General features: G+C 32.6%; 1 protein-coding gene across 1 annotated transcript in view; it reads left to right on the top strand.

Annotated features, from left to right (window-relative positions):
* The first annotated feature begins 1,607 nt into the window (after nucleotides 1-1,607).
* LOC117123296 (disks large 1 tumor suppressor protein-like) overlaps nucleotides 1,608-22,259 on the top strand; it is a 58,577-nt gene continuing 37,925 nt past the window's right edge. Inside the window, exons 1-2 of the mRNA XM_033269169.1 lie at nucleotides 1,608-2,009; nucleotides 16,327-16,458. Of these exons, the coding sequence (XP_033125060.1) occupies nucleotides 1,991-2,009; nucleotides 16,327-16,458 (151 nt within the window). The 5' untranslated portion in view covers nucleotides 1,608-1,990. The remainder of the gene's footprint in view (nucleotides 2,010-16,326; nucleotides 16,459-22,259) is intronic.

Raw genomic sequence — 22,259 nt, 5'->3', positions numbered from 1 at the left:
ATTTCGATGTCCAACTTTTCAATCTGTGTAAATGTTTTTATGATACCAAATAAAAAAAAAATCAAAATTAAAAAATTCAAGTGTTCAATCTACAAACGACCAAACACGAATATTGGATTTTTAAGGTCTGCCTTAATATCTGTATCTCAGTCAATTCCTCCGTAGAGATACAAAATCGATAAGCAAAAAATAAAATGTCAATGTAAGATCTTTTGCTGTCTATAAAAACGTCTACCTTAACTTTAGAGTAAAGAAACGCCACCTAAGCCACCGAGCATGCCACTAGGTATGCGGCCTAAAAATATTTTTGTCAATCCAAACAAAGTTATTTGAGTTCCAAAATTCCTAATATCGCTAAGGTCTAAAAACATTATTCTGGACCCTACCCGAGGCCTTATGAAGCGGCCATTTGGTTTGCCCACGTCGGACTTGCTAAAACCCCTGTCGGTACCACTGATATTAATAAATTCCTTTAATTATGCTGAAAATCTCTGACTATCAAAGTCTATGCAGCATAAGTGCAGTTAAATATTTGGAACATGGCCGGCGGAACCGGGGGTCGGGGCGGGGTATCCACTTTCTAGCAGTACTGGTATATGCCCTATAGTGCATAGGCCTATGCAGATTTTTGTATGATCAGAAAGAAATGCTAGTGCTAGTTTTGAAGAAATGACGTAACGCTTTGATAGGAAAATGTGACTCAAGACCCAGCCTTTAGATACTGTTGCCAAGGTCCCACAAGTAGCGTGAATTAATTTGTGGGAAGTTTGTTTCAGTGGAAAGTGGACACTTTGGCTTGTGATCTCCGATACTCTTGAGAACATTGTAAATATATCCACGAATATCAATTGTTCGTTAAATGGGTACCGTTCGTAGTAACCACCTTAACCCCCCCCCCCCATAAGAGACCGCTATGGGCCTGTAGTCCCACATATGTGGTTTGTGGGACATGTGCGTGTTTGTGTCCCTGCTAGTTCTGATTAGTTCTTAAGTTTGATTGGTACTCCGGAATTATGACCATTGAGCTTACAGTTAGTGAGGCAGGCCCTGTTATGTATGTTGCATGAAGATGACTGCCAATGACGAATTGTAGTTTATTCATCATATGGTTGGCCTAGATATTATAAAAAGAAAAACATTTACTGAACAATTTGATGCTCTCTGAAGAGCGTTAGCATCTGTTTGGAAAGACCTCAGTAGGCCTACCATATGCTTTCAAAATGATTTAAGACATCACAGTTGTTTATATTTAAAACACAGAAATGATGCGCAATTTGTCAATAAAGACACCATGCTCTTTGGATGCGTTATCTTCTCAGCTCTAGAAATGACGATCTTAAATTTTAATATTCAATTGTTTTTACTTCATTTGGCGTATTAATAAAAAAAAACACAGGGCGCGATTTCAAGCTACATAAACACCTCTGTCTTGTTTATTTTTAATCCTGCTATATACTACTAGGGTTTACACATTTTTATTAGAAATATTATTGAAAATAGATGACACTTCTATACCGACCTGTTCATCAAATTTAAAACCGATTTTAGGGAAAATCTAAATTTTTGGCTGCGGTTAGTGAACTTTTGCTAAAGGGTTAGGTCACATGATCACTTCCGCGTCTGCCGCCATCTTGCAGTTCACAGGGATTTCGCCGTGGTTTTGAATCGAGATTTTAGGAATTCGCACGGATTGTGGCTCATGCAAGAGGAAGGAGCTGACTTCATATTTTAAAAAGCGATCGGACTTTAGTTATTTATGCTGATTTATTGCCGTTATAAGTGTGTTATATGCCTTTTGCTCTGGCAGAGCGAGCTTCAATACTTTGCAAAAGTTTCGACAGGCCTAGCAAAACAGGATTGCTAGCGGGTGTGACCCCGTGTGCGCTCTAGCGAAGAAAGTGAGATACGTTGCTTGCGATAACCGTCGAGTTTGTGAATACCTTTTGGATACATACTTTGTTCTAACTTTGAATTATCTTTCTGTAAAACTATGCCAGTTCGTAAACAAGGTAAGATATGAGCCCTGTAATATGGTCAATAAAACTGTATTGCCTTGGCGAATGTAAAAATATTGAAATGATTAGGAAGAAGTACACAACAACAAGTATACACATCACAGCAGACACAGGCTACAGCTGACAACACACACATGCAGTGGTGCTGCATGCAGTTCAGTGGTGTGTTTATTTAGGCTAGATTCAAGATTCACTGTTGTAGTGCTGAGTGTAAATGTACTTTTAATCGTAAATTCTAGGCCTAGGCTGCTGACTAATGTTCAGTATAATATTCACCCCCAAAGTGCAAATAGGCTATTGCACAATAACTAAAAATTGATGCTTTTAAGTGGATGAGCCTTAGCATAAGCAGTGCAGTGCAGGAAGGCCATGTGCTATTTATGCTCTCGCACACCCTAACCCTATTTTTATACAGTAAGTACTACAGGCCAGTGTGGAATAAGAACATAAGCAGATACGACATTTTTGATTTATCACTACTGCCTGGGTCAAGAGTGTTTAAAAACACAGTGGATATTATTATTGTTCTGACGATTTTACACCAATCCAGGGTGTTGAATAAGTGGAGGCGGCTTGACCCAACCTTAAAACTAGTCTATCAATCATAATGTAAATTGTAATATACAGCATGTTGGAACAATATCCATTTAAAAATGTTGAAGCAGCATTATTTTTTTTGTAACAAATCTTGAGGTATCTTCAACATACTACAATGTCAAATCAAACAAAGAAGCAGAGGCCGATTCACATGCCTGCAGAACTGTTAAGGTTTCCTTCTTTTCATTGTGTACTCCAATCAACATCCTATTCTGTATCATGCAAAGGTTCCACCCCTCCCGATTCGAGTCTCCCGAATATACATGCTATCTCCCGGTCTCCCAAATTTGTTCAAGTTCACCCGAATTTTAAAAACTAAGAATAGGCTAGGCCTAGATACATTGTACTTACAGTACAACCACAAAATTTTAACGTATGGCCTGTAAAAAAACATGGGATTCGCACGGTAAAATAGATGAAATTAAGCCACATGATGCCACATGAATGAATAGGTATCTTATAAATTCTCTAAAAATGTTAATGCTATCAGAACATTTCGATGTTGAGGGCGCTTTTCACTAGTTGGTGGGAATGGGGGTGCACTTTACCTGCAAATTCTCCCGTCAACCGATTTTTTAGGTCTAGTGGTTGGAACGTGTGCATATGTGGTTCGGTACCGTACCTCCAGCCATGGCCTAACTGTTGTATCATCCAGCTCGCTGCATTCTTGTTTATTTTTACATTTGAAACTAGGCTACAGTTAGCCTATGAATAGGTAAAGCTTGCTTAAAAGTTGTTTTAGATACAAAAGTGAGATGCTGCTAGTGTAAAATTTAGCCACATTTTGTTTTCAGGATTGTATATTCAATCCATTTTAACAACGTCTTTAACACCAGTTACAAACATCCTGGTTAGTCATTTTGTTAAGAAAACTTGACTATGTTCTGGTGCCATAAAGTCGAGCATTCACTACGCCCGATGGTTCTATGAAGAATGCAATGCCACGATGTGCACGCAACAGATCGTGTTTTAATGACGATCCATTCAGACTGCCGCTGACAATCAGCAGACAGTGTTGCATCGTCTAGCGCTCACAGGTAGCAGAGCAGGATTCATCGGCTGACGGTTGTGCGACACTCGTACGGCATAGTGTGTACCCGGACTTTAAAAGCATACCATTCCAGTTAAATTTTGAAAGAAATTATGTACTGAAGTCTGTAAATTTTAATTCAAACCTAATTAGCTATAAAGTGTAATCATTTTATATATTGTGCATATTTTATTGCGATTTTAACATAAGTTATTTAATATTTTTCTGATATTTATTGTATATTTCACAAAAAAATTTTAAAGAAAGGATACTAAATTACTGGAAGACTTGCTATCCAAGATACCAAATTTGCCAGTATCACTTTTGAAGTACTGCACAATGATGATTAGAGCTTTAAAAATATTAATTTAATGGTCATTTATAGCACTTTTTCCTTGTGGTTAAAAAGTGCTTGTATCACATAGAAGCAGAATAATACAGCAATGTTCTAATGAAGACGTTTTAGCCGTCAATTTACCAGTAAAAATGACTGACCAACCAATAAAAATTGTGTGTTGGTAGAATAAAAAAAAAAGCAATTATTAGGCCTAGGTAGCCTAGGCTGGCCTTCTTTCAATAAATGATCATCATTCTAATCCAGGCCTACTGTAGGCTATGATTAGATACTTATTGTTTTTTTAAGCCATTGAACTCCACTTAAAAGAGGTAATACCCTAAGTTGCATGTGCTTAGCTGGCTTTATATATACAAATTTACCAGTAAAAAATTTTTCAATTGGGAGAACACTTGATATACAGTGGGTAATATTCAGAAATATTTTTAAGATGTCCAAGTACTTGAGTGATCAACTGACTTGAACTATTTTTTGTGCAAATAACCATACTGTACATTATGCACCAAGTGGTACTTTATGAAATTCTTGGAAACTTATAAACCTTTACACAGAGAGGCGGTAGCATGTGTTTTGGGTAGGTAGTGTGGTGGTATATGGTAATAGATGCAAACATCATTTGTAAACAATCTTTACAATATTGAAGATAATCCCATTAAGAGTTTTATTAATGTGTACTCAGGATCATAACAGCTTGTATATCGTTCATATGTGCAGATTTTATCTTAAATTTTCTCAAATACTGTACACTAGCACTAGGGTTAGCCTCACTACTGAGATAAAATGTGTAGTTGCTTAGAGGCCTTTAGTGAAGCATATTATTAAAACAACAACCAGAAACAATTGTCACTGTAATAAGAAAAATTTCCATATCTTAATATATAATATGAATTTGAGTGATGATGGATTATTATTAGAATAATTTTAATGTCACTGGATTTTTTTTGTTTATTTATTTAACTGAACATACACTTTTGTTTCAGTGGCACACAACAATTTGGTGCGTTCAGTAAGAAAGAAAAACAACTAAAAGAAACTAATAGTTTTTTTTTTTTAAATGTTGAATGACAATTTTTCACCTTATGACCAGTCTACTGGGTCATTCACCTGACAAAGGTCAGTGAAACTGGATGAAATGTTGCGAGTCAACAAATAAAACTTCCAGTCATAGAATTTTTGAAAATCCATTATTAATATTATTATTAATGAAAAAATTAGTAGGCAGGCATGAGGGAATTTCGTATTTTTTCACTTGACCCCGGAAAAGTACCTTTGAAAAATGCGCTTGTCCTGAAAACAATTTTACTTGTCCCAATATTATTGCGCAATAATCATAAAAAATAACATAAATGTAAAGTATTTTTGCTATGGCCCTACAACATTAATAGGTCTACATGCATACTGCATTAATCATGCAAAAATGTTTTTCTTTCTTTTTTTAATTTCCAAATATTTTAATAATGTATAATATGGAGAATTTCAAATAAAATAAACATTAATAAAATTTTATGTATGTAGGAGTGTGTTGATCGTTTTCTTATTGCAAGTTTAAAAGCTGTCGTCACAACAACTGCAAGTAAATATTTCTCAGGCATGGTTGATTCCCACAATACACGAGTTCTCAGCCACACGCTGACAGGACTGTGTTTTAAAGACGTTATTTGGGTGGGAGGGTGAGGTTGGAGTGGCCATACCGTATGTTTGTTGCAAATCTTAATTTGCAACAAACATTACTTCAAATGTTTTTTTTTTTTTTTTTTTTTTTGCGGAGAGGACAAAAAACTAATTCAAATTGCACGGGAAAACCTCTAGAAAAATAGATGCGCAGAATCGTAAATACTTGTGTTCCTACTATCAAGGCCCAAATTTTCTGCAAAATATCTGTAGAAATCGGCTCATATTTTCAAAATGCGGCGTCGGATTTCTGGCGCTAACATTTTATGGGAGGACACAAGCGAAATGCACAGCGAGGAATTGAAACCCCGACCTCGAGGTTGGGAAAGCAAACCTTTCATGCTGCGCCAAACCGCTTCCAAATAAGTAAAATTGCTTACCTCTCAACGAAAAACAAGCACTGTACTGTAGGCCTATATAACTCTGAGCATGGGCCAGAGGGGACAAATTACTTACAGAGAATCTCCGAGACGGCAAAATTTTTGAGATGGGAAAATGATTATTTATAGGCCCTAAACCCTCAAATTTTAACTCCAGTTTTACAAGATTTGGATTTTACTTGCACATTATCCCCATCACTTAGAAGTGAATTATTTTCTAATTACTTTAACAACCTTAAACCGAAAGGTCCACTGATTAATCTCAGATAAGAAAGTATAATACATACTCCAAGTATTGAAATACACGCCATCGTGTATGGCGTGTATTTCAATACTTGGAGTATGTATTATACTTTCTTAACAACCTTACATCCCAATTTAACTACCCTTTCTTAGTCTGTCTAGAGTGGCTTCCCAACATGCACAAACGAAATGGACAAGGCCTTTTTTGAAGTCAGCGTAATGGCTGCTGTTCATATTTGTACTCGAAAGTAATTACTAGTCTTGAAGTCCAGACATTTCATGTAGTCCAACTCAACTAATCAACTAATGGCTGTGCGCCCAAAGTCTTTAAAAATGTCTGGTATTTATACAGTACCGACACAAACTATTGCAATTTTACCTGCGCGCAGGCTTCGTAGATACATCGTAGCCTGATATAAACAATCTAAACAAGGCTACGCGAAGCGAACCTACGAAGCAAAAGCATCTTGTTTATTTGTATGTGCAGAAAGACTGCTGTAACTTACTGGAATAAACAATGTATTGCTTGATAATTTGTGATTGACAAGCACGAGTTTAGACTGTTAATTTAAAGTATGGAGCTGTTTTTCAATAAGAAAAACGTACACTTGACTTCATGGGAGTCTCCTTTTCCACTCGCTGTCCTAACGACAGGAATTTGTTTGTACCGCTGTATTATTTTTTAAAATTAATTAGCCTAGGCTAGGTCTAGCTTATTTTTTATTACAATTATTTTACCTCTTTTAAATGTCAAAAAATGATGTCCTCAATGACAGTACACACATGTGAAAAGATTGTTCATCAAATAATATTTTGTAGTCTTGATTTAGTAAGATAATAATAAATATAAAGGAGAATTAACGTCCGTTGGTTGTAAAATTACCGAATGTCACATGGAAAACCCAATGGAAAATAAAACTTAGCCAGCATTAGACGTTAGAGTGCGTGCCAATCAGAACACAGTAAAGTATGTTAAAGGTTAACCTCGTGGCAAATATTGAAAAGCTGTGAGCGACAGTGAGTAAAAAACGAAGTAAATGCGGTCTAGCATGACTAGCCTTAATTCGGCAAGGTAGTGATTTCTATACTTCCATTTAGTATTGGATCGCTTTGCAGGTTGTTCTGCTTCAAATTACGGTAAACAATAAACAACGTTATCTGTAGAAATCGTAATAATTTGTACATGATTTGTCATCAGTATTATTTAAAGAAGAAAATTCCTACTACCAGAAGAATAATATCAGATCAAAATTCTCCGAATTGGAAAGTTTACCAGTATAACTACTGTCTGCTCTCCTCCTCTATAGTGGAAAATGTAGGCCGTACGTAAGCCTAAATGACATCGAAATTCGAACATACTGAATGCCCACTAAATTACCGACCCAGCTAGCGAACTAAACACAGTTTTAAAACATGATCGATTTAATAATAAGGTAGGATATAACAAAATAATAAAGTTCTAACAATTGTTTATTTAGTAAATTGCGACAGCTGGTAAAACTATATTTCAATATTGTTTACGCATTGTTTATCAGCCCGACGATCCAGCCTACGATCATTTGCAAAGCTAATTAAAATAATAATGACCTTTGTAGTGGTTCGTAGCTACGTTCAAAACTTACCTACGAGCAGATTACGAGAGGTTACGCGCAGATACGAAGCGGTAATTTGTTTCTGTACTGTAAAAGTGCTTGTCCACGAACAAGTGGTCCCTGAATTTCTTGTTGTCCGACCGTAAAAAACACTTGTCCCGGGCGTCAAGCAAGTGAGTTTGCTCATGCCTATCTGGTAGTACTTTTTTTGATTAACAATTATATTTTATTTCATGAGCTTTATTGTATGACTAACATATTTAAATATGAATGAAGTGAAAATACAACTGAAATGAAGTAATTAATTGCAAATGTAAAAAAAATTATTGCCTTTCAATAGTAGTATTATTATGAGTATGGTATGTAATATATTAAAATATTTGTTACTAATTATTTATATAAAATTATAAATAGTACTGTATGATATGAATTAATAATAGTATAGTAAGTGACTGAATATTACATGTGATAATAACTAATAAAATCATGTCGTGAAAGAAATTTTTTTTTTTTTTTTTTTGCAATTGGAAATACTGAAATAAATATAATTCTTACTTCCAAGCTTTCGTTACTATCTCAGCAACCTTTTCAGGGAAACTGAATAAAATCATCTAATCTATAAACTGATATACTGTACAGGTTTCATACTGTATGCATAGATAAGAAACCGATTAATTCATTATATTCAAAGAACAAGAAGATATTGTATTCAACTTTTCACTTACAGTAAGCCACTAGACCAATATCTATTGATTTAATCTATAGATCATTTAAAAAACAGAATTTGTGCTATGTAGACAAATTTACAAATCAACAGTAAAGTATGATGCAGTACATATGAGAAATGATATGATAATGATTGAAACCATACCTCAGAATTAGAAGGCAGGTACCATACCTCATTTGTCATCCTTCACTTTGTCTGACATTTTGTTCTGAATATTACAATGTAAACATAGAAATTTTGACAGCATTTTAGTCGGATATCTGGAAGCCCTTCTTTTGATTTTATACTCGTCAAAATATAAAATAAAAATAGAGCAGTCACTCCAGAGAGTTCATAATTCCACCCTGTGCCTGAATATCAATTAATACATCTATAGCTATGTATTATTAATGTGCGATTCCTATTTTCTTTTATGTTTAGGGGTAAAAATAAAAATCAAATATCCGTGATCCTGATCTTGTCCTTTGACATTTCCCAAAATTTAAACATCTCTTCAATTATTATGTATACCTTTCCTTAAATTTATGATGATCCATTCATTAGTTTTTCCGTAATCTTGCTAACAGACAGACAGTGATATTTATGTTCTTATTTTTAAAGCAATTTCAACCACAGTGTTCTTAAAATAATGTGTCCTTTTAAAAACAAAATGTAATACTGATGACATTATTATATAGTAACATTTGAATGTGTTTTAGAATTCTTAAATTACTACTTGTCATTTTTGATAAAGAAAAATTAATCAACTCTTTGATTCATTAATAATAATATTTTTATCAATTCCAAATATAATGCAGAGAATGTTAAAAAGAATGGCAGCGTAGAATTCATCATTTGGAAACCACGATTGATAAAAGCGTTACTAACTGCTATTCTATGAAAGAATTCTAAATAATGCAATGCCTTGTTAAAGGTACATTTCCAGTCTTGCATTTTAATTATTGTGATTGAAAATCCTGTTGAAAATTTAAAGATCCTGAGTTTTTCAGCTTTTGATTGGCTATAGTGCTACTGTATATTTAATTATGAATTAAGGAGTTAATATGCATGAAATTTGGTAATAATCCGCCATTGCATCTTCAATGGAATTCTACAGACATTTCTTAACTGTCTTAAAAAGCCAAGCAAGTGTTTGCGAATCCTGTATGATATTTACCGAATATTGATTTATCTTGGCTTAAGTGGAATTTAACTGACACGCTAGAAGGGGACCAGAGGGAGGAGAAATCTGAAGTCGTCGTGAAATTGATGAAGTAGTCTAATCTATGTCTTAGATTAATTAAAAGTGATAATTGATTCTTATTCTGGGCAAAATGCCAAGTGTTGTATCTGATAAAAATGTTTTTAAGTTGTTTAGAAAACAGGAAATATGACTAAAGATTACAGTATGTTTCGACTGAATCTATATAGGTTTTAGTGAAAATGGCATTTCAATTTCGTGATATCTTTATCCAGTGATTGAAAACTACTGATGTGTAGTGTATGTGAATACTAACCTGGATTTAGAGGCTTTGCAATTTTATTTTTGAAAGCATCAAAATGTGTTTCAACGTCAGTTTAAGGGAACCATTTTACAGAATAATGTTACCAGGTTTAGATTTGTATTAATTTTATTTGGAAAAATTTAAATCACAATACAAATCAATTAAACAATTAATTTATAATAATTGTAGTGATGATTGAAATTGTGTTTACTTTTTGTCTACTGTATATTTTATATCCTTATGTGTGTACAGTACGAACACCTCTATTTATACTAGCAATATGCACTATTTTTCCCGCATTTTAAAATTTTAGCAATAATGAAACCATGTACTTATTGATTATTATTCTATGAAATCTTTTTTTATGAATGAAAAATAACCCATCAAACAAAGGTTTAAATAATAAACTATTAATATTGATTTCCCTCTAATTAAACACCCTCTCAAATTAAAGACCGCTTTTCTATGGCCCCGAATTAACAAAATGTCTTTACAGTAGAACCCCTCATTTATGGGCCCAGAGCCGTTCGTAAATTCGGGTATTCGTAAAAGCGGGGTTGACTCAAATTCCTATATATTTGCACTGGTACTACTTACACTGGCATAAACTAGGCCTAGGCTAGGCCTACAGGCTTACGCAGCTACGTCTGAGGGGGCCTAGGCCTACAGTAGGCAGCTTCTAAGCATTCTGATCCCACTCTAGGCCCTACACAAATTTGTTTTTATCAGACATTTTTACCTTCTTAATAAATACCTAGATTGTGGATTTTACTCCAACACAACTTCCATTGATACTTGTTTATTATATATATTGATCATTCAATAAAACAATCAAGCACTATGTTGAATTTTAAAGCCAAAACCGATGTTTGAAAGAGAAGTAAAATTTGTCGCATGCATATGTGTGAAGCCATAAAAAAACACTGAATTTGAAGAGGCCTGTTAGCGGGCCTCCTTCACTTGAGAATTACATAGTACTGCATAGTATGGTGTGTTGTGTTGTATGCATGATAATAACAGTTACAATTCGAGCAGATTTTTTTTTTTTTTTTATCTTTCGCTTCAATTTTTATGATGTCATCACCTTTATATTACGTTCGTAAAATCGGGAATTCGTAAAATCGGGGTTCGTAAATGAGGGTTACTACTGTATTTCTAATTAGAGACCAACTGGTTCTAATAAATACAGACTATAGAACCCTGGCAGTCCCAAAAGTGGTCTTTAATTAGAGGGAGGCCTGTACTTAAATGTTAGAGCATTGTTTATTCAGATAAATCTATGTTTCTCACCCAGCTAATCTTAATGAATAATTGTTGGTAAGTTAATCAATCAATCAATCAAATCAATCAATCAATCAATTTATTAGGAATAACACCTTAAGATATGTGGCACACACAATAGTGGTGCATCCAGAATAACAGTTTAAATACAAACAAAAAGCCAGCTTAATACTAGGCATAAATAAATACAATTTAGAAATAAAATGTTTAAATTAATGCTAAGTAATACAAAGACGCTTAACAAAAATTAACCGTTTTCATAAATGGTAAACAAGGAATACAAGAAAAACATGAAGATAAAACAAAACTATTAATGAATAATAAATAAGCCGGTGTACGTATTTGTAAATTTTGTATTCACATCATGTTTGTCTCATTGACAAAGAATTATCCTTTTAAATAAGCTGTATTTAGTGTTTTAATTGATTTTTTTTAAAGTTTTCCATATGTTTTATGATATTAATCTTAACCTTTAAAATTCTTGATGATTTGATGAGTAAGTTTTAAGGATGTATGAATTTCCTATGAACTACTGTATCATGATCATCCATTGAATCAGCCCTACCCTAATGTTCTACTGTACATCAAACATTGTCAGTGTTCTCCCAATTGAAATTTTTTTACTGGTAAATTTGTCCATAAAAATTCAGCAATGCATGCAGTGTGAGGTGTGTTACCCCATTTGAGTGGGGTATAATGACTTGAAGAAACAAGAACACACATTCATAGCCATAGACTGGAAAGACATTACTGAAAGAGGGCCAGCCTAGACTACCTAGGCCTAATCAGTAGTTTTTTTTTTTTGACAAACTCAAAATTTTTACTGGTTGGCCAGTTATTTTTACCGGTAAAATTGACGGCTTAGACGGCTTCAGGAGAACACAGATTGTTGATAAAAACTATACTATGTGTGCTGTGTTGTTTGTATAGTCCTTTGTTCATGATTATTATAAGCCTACTCTCCTGCTAACAGTAAACTAGGTCTCCAGTACCATAATACAGTATGAGATAATGGATAAAACACGACAGAAGGAAATTAGGGATTAATTCATAATATGATTTTATTGGTACGTGATACTGTTTTAAATTCTTTTGTCATCACATGTTTCATTCTCCTTTGATCTTAATGTTTATTAATAGATCATACATTCCTAATCCTATCATTCTTGTATTGTAATGGAAGCAACATTTTATATGTTTTATAATTTTTAATACCTACAATAAAACAGTAGTGGTAGTAGTGTTTTGAAAAAAAAACAACATGAAAATAGTAAGAAACATAATATTCATTGATTTTACACTACCTTAATTTAATTATTTAATAATTTTACATTTTAAGAAACAATTAAAAGATATTGTCAAAATTTAATCACTATTCAATACACAGAAGCACACGACTGGTGAAATATTAAAATTATTGATAAGAAAATAAAAAAAATACTGTCTGTCTTAGAGTCTGTGACTTGCACTTTTTTTTTCAACACCTGTTTTTGTTATAGCCCACAACTACTGGTTATAAGTAGAACCAGGAGTTGACAATGGGGCACACACTCCTTGGCTGGCAGCAGGCAAAAATCTTGTAACAAATTGTGAAATCATATACAGTAGCAGATTGTAATGGCTACTGTGAAACTCAACAGTAAGCAAGGAAACATCCCAACCCTACCACCTTCCCCCACTCCCCTCTAAAATGGATTTCAAATTTTCACTTCCATCTTTTCAGAGTAAGAAAATCCTGGATTTGATTGTAATAATTTATTTAGAATCAAAGCTGTTGGTGATAATTTAAAAAAATAATAGTTGTGCAACATTATTATACACTGTTTGAATTTATCAGACCTACAGATTAGTATTATTGGGAAAGTTATCAGGTCATGCAATTTGTATACTATTATTTGCATTGGCATAGTCATATCTGAGACTATGGTCAATATGTTGTTTAATTGGGTGACCTGAATATCAATGTAAAGTCTTTATTTTTAGACAGCTGATTTGTATATGATATCTTGACCTTTATTAATAGAGGAGAATTATAGTAGAATAGATGTGAAATGTTGAATGATTCTTCCTGAAATTTCTTCTGAAAAAGAAAGATTATAGGTAACAAAAATCCATGTCTAAGACAAAATGTTGAATAAATGATAGACACAAATTTTATTACCACCATGTTTATTTAGGCCAAATTAAAAATTACTTGTTCATGTTCCTGCACCCTCATCAAATTCTGGAGCCTCGTGAAAAAATTCACTATTCCAAAAAAAATATTTTTACATGGAAAATAAGAATAATGACGATCTGAAAAATTGTTGTCAAAAGCCTAAGAGCAGGTGGAAACATAAATGTCAACAAAGATTAATGTTATTTCAATTATAAAAAAATAATTGTTATTATTTGCCAGTTTGTTTACCATTAGTATATTGTAGAGAGTACTGTAAATAACAAATAAGTACACTCACCAAAACATTTCAAATCCTGGATGTGAAAATAACAATTAATTTATTTGGCCTTAACTTACTGAACTCCCATAATTATCTCAAATAAAAATAAAAATCATTTAATAGTTACAGTAAAATATTATAGCAAATGGAATAAAACAAGGGAATTTTTTCTAAATTTTTTCTGACATCTATAAAATTTTGTGATAAAATATTTATTTTTTTCCTCGGATATAAACATTTGTTGTGGGGGTTAACATTTCGTATCCTAAACTTTTCATAACTTTGAAACTAATTTTATTTGTAACTTGATTGCCAATTGCATACTGTAAAATTTATTTAGAATCCTCTGTTACGTAATGTCTGTGGCAGAGAATGTCTATCACCCACATTTATCCATCTATTAAATATTTAGTATAATTTATTCTGATATACACTTTTATATCAGTGGCACTCAGTGTTATAGGTGGTGCAATCATAACATCCTTCATGAATTCAAGTAGAAAATCCAGATAATAACAATCCAAAATCACACGTAAATTACGAGTGAAGAATTCCATTCGATCTATCGAAAAAGAATGAGGACGAAGCATTGTTGCAGGGTCACTTGTGCATGGCGCCAGGGCCGACTGTTCCATTTCGTTTTCGAGGGGTGTTCACATGTTTGAGAAAGAATAGGCATTTAGTCGGTTTATCCAGTAAGTATCCACTCATAGACTACCAACATCACTACTGATTTGTGTAATATTAACAGAAAGTTAGTTTATTAAGTACATTGTCACTTTGCATTCTTTTCGTAACAATGTGACTATAGAATCTCGAACATAAGCCTAAGGGAGTAATTACTTTTTACCACATGCCTTTTTTTCCTTCATTTCAACATTTTATGTATTTATTTTTTTTGCAGATGTGTTGGCTAGAACCATTTTGCTAAAGGAATTCTAATTTATAGTCTTATATGATCTTAAAAAAAATCAAATAATATATTGAATTGATCATTCTTGTATGATATTGACAATAAAATATTAAAAGATAACCTTACAATAGCTTCAAATTAGACAAATCAAAACAATTAGTTTTCACTGGAATACAGACATTTTTTAAAATACGAAAGTCCTTTACTTGTTTATCACTAAAATGTGTAGTCAGTATTAAGCCAAATGATCAATATTGATAATATCAATATTAGTCCATTTTAAGGATAGGGCAGTATAGCAAAGAGTATCAGAACGTTCAATTATTTACCAGAAAATTATTTTTATATTTAAATTTTCATTTGAAATTTAAATAAAAAAAGTTTATACTTGCAGTAAACAATTTATTCAGAATATTTGGATCCCTGGTTTCAAATAAAATGTGACCATTCAGAACTACTTCAGTGTAGCTACTGTATGTTTTGGTTTTCGTTGATTCCGACAACTTTCTCTTCATGTTCTGTTAAGACTTTGCCAAATACTGTGAATGCCCAAATACTGTACCTTATGGCCTGTCATAACTTTATTCCTGGCTTAACTTTATTATGCTAGGTATTATGACATGTTGGAACGTTGCCCTTGGCTAGCTGCAAAGGCACAATAAATGTATGAAAAATCAAATAAATTAAATTGGAAAAATCATAAAATTTAATAAAAATTCAGATACAGTAATAAAGTAAAATCTGCAGTAAGATAGGCATTTGACAATAATTGATCTGTTTTGAACATATAGTTTTTCTTCTGAATGCTTTATTTCAGTTGTTTTATGAGTGAGTTTTAATTTTGTATTTTAATACAGCAAAGTAGTAGTTATCTAATGCTCTTTTGTTCGGCTATCTGTCAAGTGGTGCCTGGGAGTGTGACGTTTTAGGCATGTGATTTGCTTTGCTTTTCGATGACTTAGATCACAACTTTACTTTCACTTGGTTGATTTATACCTGTATATTATTTGTTTCAATTAATTACTTTTCTTTTAATTTTAGACATTTTGTAAATTCCAAGCATTTTTAGTAAGGTCAACAATTTATGTGTGATGATATCTCTGATTAATTTGTTATGTAAATCAAATTCTTCACTTATTAGAATCAGTTTCAATGTTGTTGGCATTCTGACATTTAATAAAATTGGCTTTCGGAATTGTTTGGCACCTATAGCATATTTGAAAGTATAATACATACTCCAAGTATTGAAATACACGCCATCGTGTTGGGATTCAATATTTCGACATTAATTATGTCATCATCAGGAATGAAAAAATTATTCAGGGAGCAGCCTCAGTGTCCAGTAAATAGTCACCCATTCAGTACATTCTAGTATTCACAGAATTGTTGAGGTATACATCCTGAGCCAGTCACAGGCTGGAAAATTCAGGGTGTTCACATTTTCAAAAACATAAAAGGATTTATCCAAATATTTGTCACAAGCACTTTATGATTGTCATTTTAAAGATGAATTGCATATTAAACTTAATTTTGATTCATATTTAATAATAATTATATATATAATGATGTTTTTTTTGTTTTTTTTTTTGTATTCCTATAGAAGCCCACAGGGCTTTGGAATTACTCGAGGACTACCACTCAAAATTGAGTAAGCCAAGCGACAGACCTTTAAGGAATGCTATTGAAAGGGTAATCCGCATCTTCAAAAGTCATCTGTTTCAAGCGTTACTTGGTATGTACAATTTTATATTTTCATTAGCTGTTTATTGATTTTTTTTTGTGATCTGAATTTGAATCTGAAACTACAGTTTGCCCTCAAATTCAAGTCCTTTGGGACCTAAAAATGTAAGTGGTCTCCAATTACAGTAAAGTAGCTTTGGGTTAAAATGTTAAAGGTTGGTTCTATGAAAAGGTGGTTTTGAAATTGGTGTTCAGGGGTCTCCGTTGGTTTGTGAACTGTACATAAGTTACTGGTGGTAAATTTAATTTTTTGGCATGGTGAAAGAAATATGAATAAGAATGAAATTCAGTTTCTTCTGTAAATATTATGAACATCTTGTGTTTTTTAATTTAGCAAATTTTGTGTGTAACTTGTATGTACTGTATGTATGTATTTAATTAAATTTCTATATTTTTGTACTAGAGTGTATTTAAGGAACAGTATCTCATAGCTGTATTTATATTGTTGTGACAATGAAGATTTATTGTATTGTACAGTAATATTTCGTATCTAGTGCCCATTGCAACCACCTTCACTTTTTACATGTATTAATAGGAAATAATATACGATACAAGACAGTGCTGTAGTAATAATTGTAGTAGCAGTTTGATGTGTTTTGATTATTTCATGTGAATAGAAAATGGATGCAAGAATAAGGGAGGGATGATACAATAGCTAAAAGTATAATTGGTAAGGAAATGGTAATAGCAAGTATACAGTATATACAGTAATGCACTGAAACCGAATTCTACTTTGCTGTGGAATTGAAATAGAAGTTGAAAGCTAAAATTAATAAACAGAGATTTCAGTCTGAAGGTCGTTGATGTAGGTGAAGGTCGCAGGGTCATGTTTTGTTAACATTCTTACGAGCGCTTTCAGACATGGATAATTTGTTGAACAAATTTCTTTTGGCATTTTAGTTGAACCTAAATTAAAAATTTGCTAGGCTTGCTTTTTTTCCCTTCTGAGCGCAGATGTAATTAATTGTTTTTTGTATGTCAGATATTCGTAGATGGTTCACTCTTGCTTTGCGTTGATTGCCTGGGTTATTTCATCGCTGTGTGTTTCTTGAAGTTGTAATAACTTTGAAACAAATATCTTGGAATGTCTTAAGAAATTGTTTTTAAAACTAAACAATTATTCAAGCTTATTCAAGGAAAAGGTACAGAGAAAGAAATGAATGAGATTAAAAAATTTAAAAAAAGAAGGGAAGATGAGGGGTAGAAAAGAGAATGAAGTAGGAAAGTAGGATGTAGAGAAAAGAAAGAGCTAAACTAAAAGGTAAAATGGAAAGTGCTAAAGAAAGAAGGAATGAACGATGATGAATAACATGAAGAAATTCAGAAAAAATATTGGCGAAGATGGTCATAAATAAGTTATATTAATTTAATATTAAACATTTTAATTTTCAAAGTCATAAAGATTAATGACTATGATTGAATTGTAATACCCACTTGCTTTATCAGTTACCGAAAATATAATTGACACATGGCGTCGGAATTCCATGGAAAATGCGATTCCACGATGCACAAGTTTCAAGGAAGCGCAATGAATTTGTCGCCGTTGGTTTGGCGGCATCTGGCTACACAGTGTTTTTGAATTACTCGGTTGTTGGTTAACTTTACTTTAGAAAGCTACATACAGCTGTAGACCTGCCACTGGGTACTGTACAGTGTGGAAGCGTTGCGGACAGGGGTTCAAAACCCTCACCATTCAAATAACAGTGACATTAATCTACTGAATATTAGTCTGTCTCTACTCGGAAATATAAATTGATATTAGCATATTCTGGGAAGGTAAAATAGTCTTGCTCTTTGGGAGCAGTAACGAACCCCTCACAGCCTTGCAGAGTCTGGCCCAAACACCATGAAAATGAGAGATGGCCTGTGAGCCCTGGCCTGGGATTTATCAATCTCAGCTTAGCAAATGTCATTAAGTCAAAAAAGTTAGATGTTCCTAAGCAAATATCCAAAGCTGATTTATCAAACCACCTTAGAAAAATCTTAGCAAAAATCGTCTTAGATGGTGCATGCGTAATTTTAAGCAATTTTAAAGCTAAAGCAATATTATTAAGTCTGACTTACGCACAAAAAATGGTCTTAAAGATAAATTTAAGCTGATTTCTAGTTTGATAAATCCATCCCCAGAGCTTCACGTTCAGACTTGTATCTTTTACTATACAATAGGTATACGTATAGAAATTCAAATTAAATCTGTTGATATTTTGTCCTATAAAACATTGATTTAAATTGTAGTAAACCTGAGTGCAATGATTTTTTCATCATGGTTATTGAAAAAACTGAACTAGAAACCATTTATCCACATGGTTATTTCTGTCAATTCCAAGTCCATATTGATGCTAATGATTAACTATGGTCAACACTGTCTAGTAGTGATATGCCATTTTTTTCTGTTTGATGTTTACTTGCCAGTGGCTAAACTACAGTATGATTGGTTTAGCTTCTGTTTATTTTGGCAGTTCCTCCTGGGTAAACATTGAATGGATTACTATTGTTTATTACCAGTGAGATGGATTTGTAATAATTAGAAATTAGCAATTTGCATTAATTGGTTGTTTATTTTCTAAATATGGAGTATTGAAATTATTCTCAATAATAATATTGTCAAGTCAATAATTAATTCTTATTAACTTCTCTCTCTTGAAAACTAAAGGATAAATATTAAGTTAATTCTCCATGGAAAAGATGAAAAAAATTCTACTGCTTTGCTCACACAAAGCACACAACTACAAAATTTAATTTGTTTTTGAATTTTGAGCTTTGGGACTGAAAGTAAATCGCGATACGATACTATTAAAATGGTATGACAAGGTAAAAAAAAATGTGGAGCGTAATTGATGATGATGCTATGCTGTTCCTACCTAAGATGTACTGGTAAGGCCCAATAAAAACAAATATTAGTTTATCACCCTCATGTGCATGTCTTCTATGGTACTGAAAAGGTTAATTTTTTTTGAAAATATAAAAAAAGCAAAAAAATAATTTGTTTATATTAAATAGTAGATGTTGTTTGTATTATCTCAGTCATGTTTTACTTTGAATATCAATATACCAGCAAATAACCTAAGGGTGATATTTGGCTTTAGGAAAAAAAAAAATTCCTCCCTCATCACTTTTTCAGCCTAGATAGTGTGATAAACTAATAATATTTTTTTATAGGGCCTAATGAAGCTCTCAGTGCACTGAGAATATGAGGAGCTGCATCTAAATGATTTAGGAATTCAGAAATGTTGACATTGCCTTAAGATATAATATATAACTGAGAAAATTTTACAGAGTGTTCCCAGAGGCTAAATACTTCAACTTGATACCCAACCAAAAACTACCATACACCTGGCTGCACTAAAAGATATCTACTCCAGTGAATGTAAAAGAAATCTAATTTACTGTACTGGAGGTTGCCATATTCTTCAAAAGCTATCTGTTTTTGATCTGAAATTGCATTGAAAGTGCAGTATTAGCTTCAGGTCATAGCTTACTGAAAGGGAGTTGTGTTTTTCATGGAACACCTGGATAATGAGAACTATTTTCAGCGAATTTTTTAAAATCAATTCTAAAGAAATATTTTCACATTCTATTTTATAATGGTGCTATTGGAAATAATGGCCTATAGGCTATAGACCAGTGGACTACAGTTAGGTAGTTATAAAGACGAGACTATTAAAAGGTGGATCCCTATGGGTTTCTGCAAAATTTATGAGGTACTGTAATAGGTCATCAGGTGAATGTGGTACCTAGGTGTGCTTGTGAGTGTCGTAGGTGCTTATACTTGCGGTACAGACATTAGGTAGTTCGGTGAGCCACCTTTGTGAATGTAACAAGGCAGGTGAGAGGTCATTCCCATAACTAACTGTAAATGGAAACTTTGCAAGCAGATGTGATTTGTACAAATCATAAATTCCGAGCTTAATCACGATTCCTGGGCTTCCAGGACCAGATGGCGTAGAAGCTCAGTGAATAAACTGCAGGTCTCCCTCTGATTAAAGATCCCTCCAATTAAAGACTACCTACCTTTTGTGATTTTATTGTATAATGGGCTTTTATCATATTGTGTTGTTTAATTGCTGTATGGTTGTTTCCTTTGTTTTTCGTCACAAGTAAGTCAATTTTCGAATTTGTATTTTTAATATGAGTTTGACGGTAAAGAATATGCATTATCATACCTCCAATAAAGACTACCTTTTTATTGTCCCAAGTTAACTAAACAATGTCTTTATCTGTAATTAGAAACCAAAGCTGATAAAGACCATAGGAACACAAGTCCTATAAGAGGTCATAATTGGAGGGAGACTTAGTAAATAAAACATTTTCCTTAAATTCCTAATAAAATAATGATGATAATAAGTAAATAATAATAATAATAAGACTTACTAAAGTGTGCATATTCACAAGTAGCTCGATCAATCTAATTAAGTAAACTAATTATTTCTATTTTAGTCTCATTTAAAATGGTCAAGTAAGATAACTTCCAATAAAAAACATATCAAAACATTGTTTACTGATTTACAAACATTGTTTTACTACGAAAAATCCATAAATTGATTACCACCTGCCAATTTAAGAAATTTATGCAAATATGGAACAATTGTTTCGACTGTTTTCCAAGTTTTATAGATGATATACAGTACAGTATTTTTTAAAAAGAATTAATCTACTTTTTACGGATTTCATTCAGTTACTGTAGTTTCAATACATTTCGTGGTTTACCTCAAGTCAGTAAGGTATTTTTCAGGTTTAGTTGTTTTTATACAATTTATAGAAAACGTGTCTTATTATTCCAAGTGGATGGCCACTATACAATGTATTATAATGGTGCAGTAAGTCATGGAACTGTGGTTTTTCTGTATTTTTATTCATCTTATAACATGATGGGCTAAAGCCTAAATTGCTTAAAACAGCCGCCCACTGATTAATCCATACGATTATCTGGATAATACAGTAATATGGAACGCAATTTGTACGCTAAGCTGAAACACGCTCTCATTTAAAAAAACACCTTTTCATGCTAAGGTAATGAGTCTGTCTCTTATACACATCTAGATGTGTATAAGAGACAGCAGTAATATGAAAAAAAAATTTAGCTTATACAGGAATAGTATCTAAAATGATCTCAGTTTCCCAAGTTAAAGCAAAAGATCTAATCTAAACACACATATATTAGGCAGGATGTATTTGTTTGAAAAAGAACCCACTATTTTGTGAAATTAAGACGTTTTATAGGTGAAAATTGTAAATTTAGAAATAAGTTTTATTTTTTCCTTTGAACTGAGATCAATATGTGATTTTTTTAAATTTCTTTAAAAGCATTTGTTTTTTAACAAATAATGCAGATGCAAATAATGTTCTGAGAGATAATTGAAAAACAATGGCCATTGAATAACATTTTTTGATAATAGAAATAAAAGTTTTAAAAACGTTATTTCACTAACAAAGTAGAGGAATGACATACAGTATACAGTCTGTCTCTTATACACATCTAGATGTGTATAAGCATACAGTATACAGTACTTTAACTACCAAAATATGCAACTCATAGATAACCACAAACTTCACTTTTGTTAAATATCAAATGAATTAACTTTACATGTTATAAACAATGCAATAAACAGTAGTTAAAGCATGTGGATCAATTGTGTGTTTGTTACAGAATTTGATTATTGGGGAGATTCCTTTTAAAAACTAAATTAGTTAAGATAAAAAAATGCATATAATGACTCAAGAAAATCAGTTTTAATTCAGAATTTGATTATTGGGGCCATTTTTACCTACCTGTCATATGGGGCCATTTTTACC

The sequence above is a fragment of the Anneissia japonica genome, unplaced genomic scaffold (genome assembly GCF_011630105.1).
Source record: "Anneissia japonica isolate Jap-2015-1 unplaced genomic scaffold, ASM1163010v1 scaffold288292_len1863012_cov191, whole genome shotgun sequence".
NCBI classification, from domain to species: domain Eukaryota; kingdom Metazoa; phylum Echinodermata; class Crinoidea; order Comatulida; family Comatulidae; genus Anneissia; species Anneissia japonica.
The sequence above is the reverse complement of the archived record's forward strand: the minus strand, read 5'-3'. Positions and strand labels throughout refer to the sequence as shown.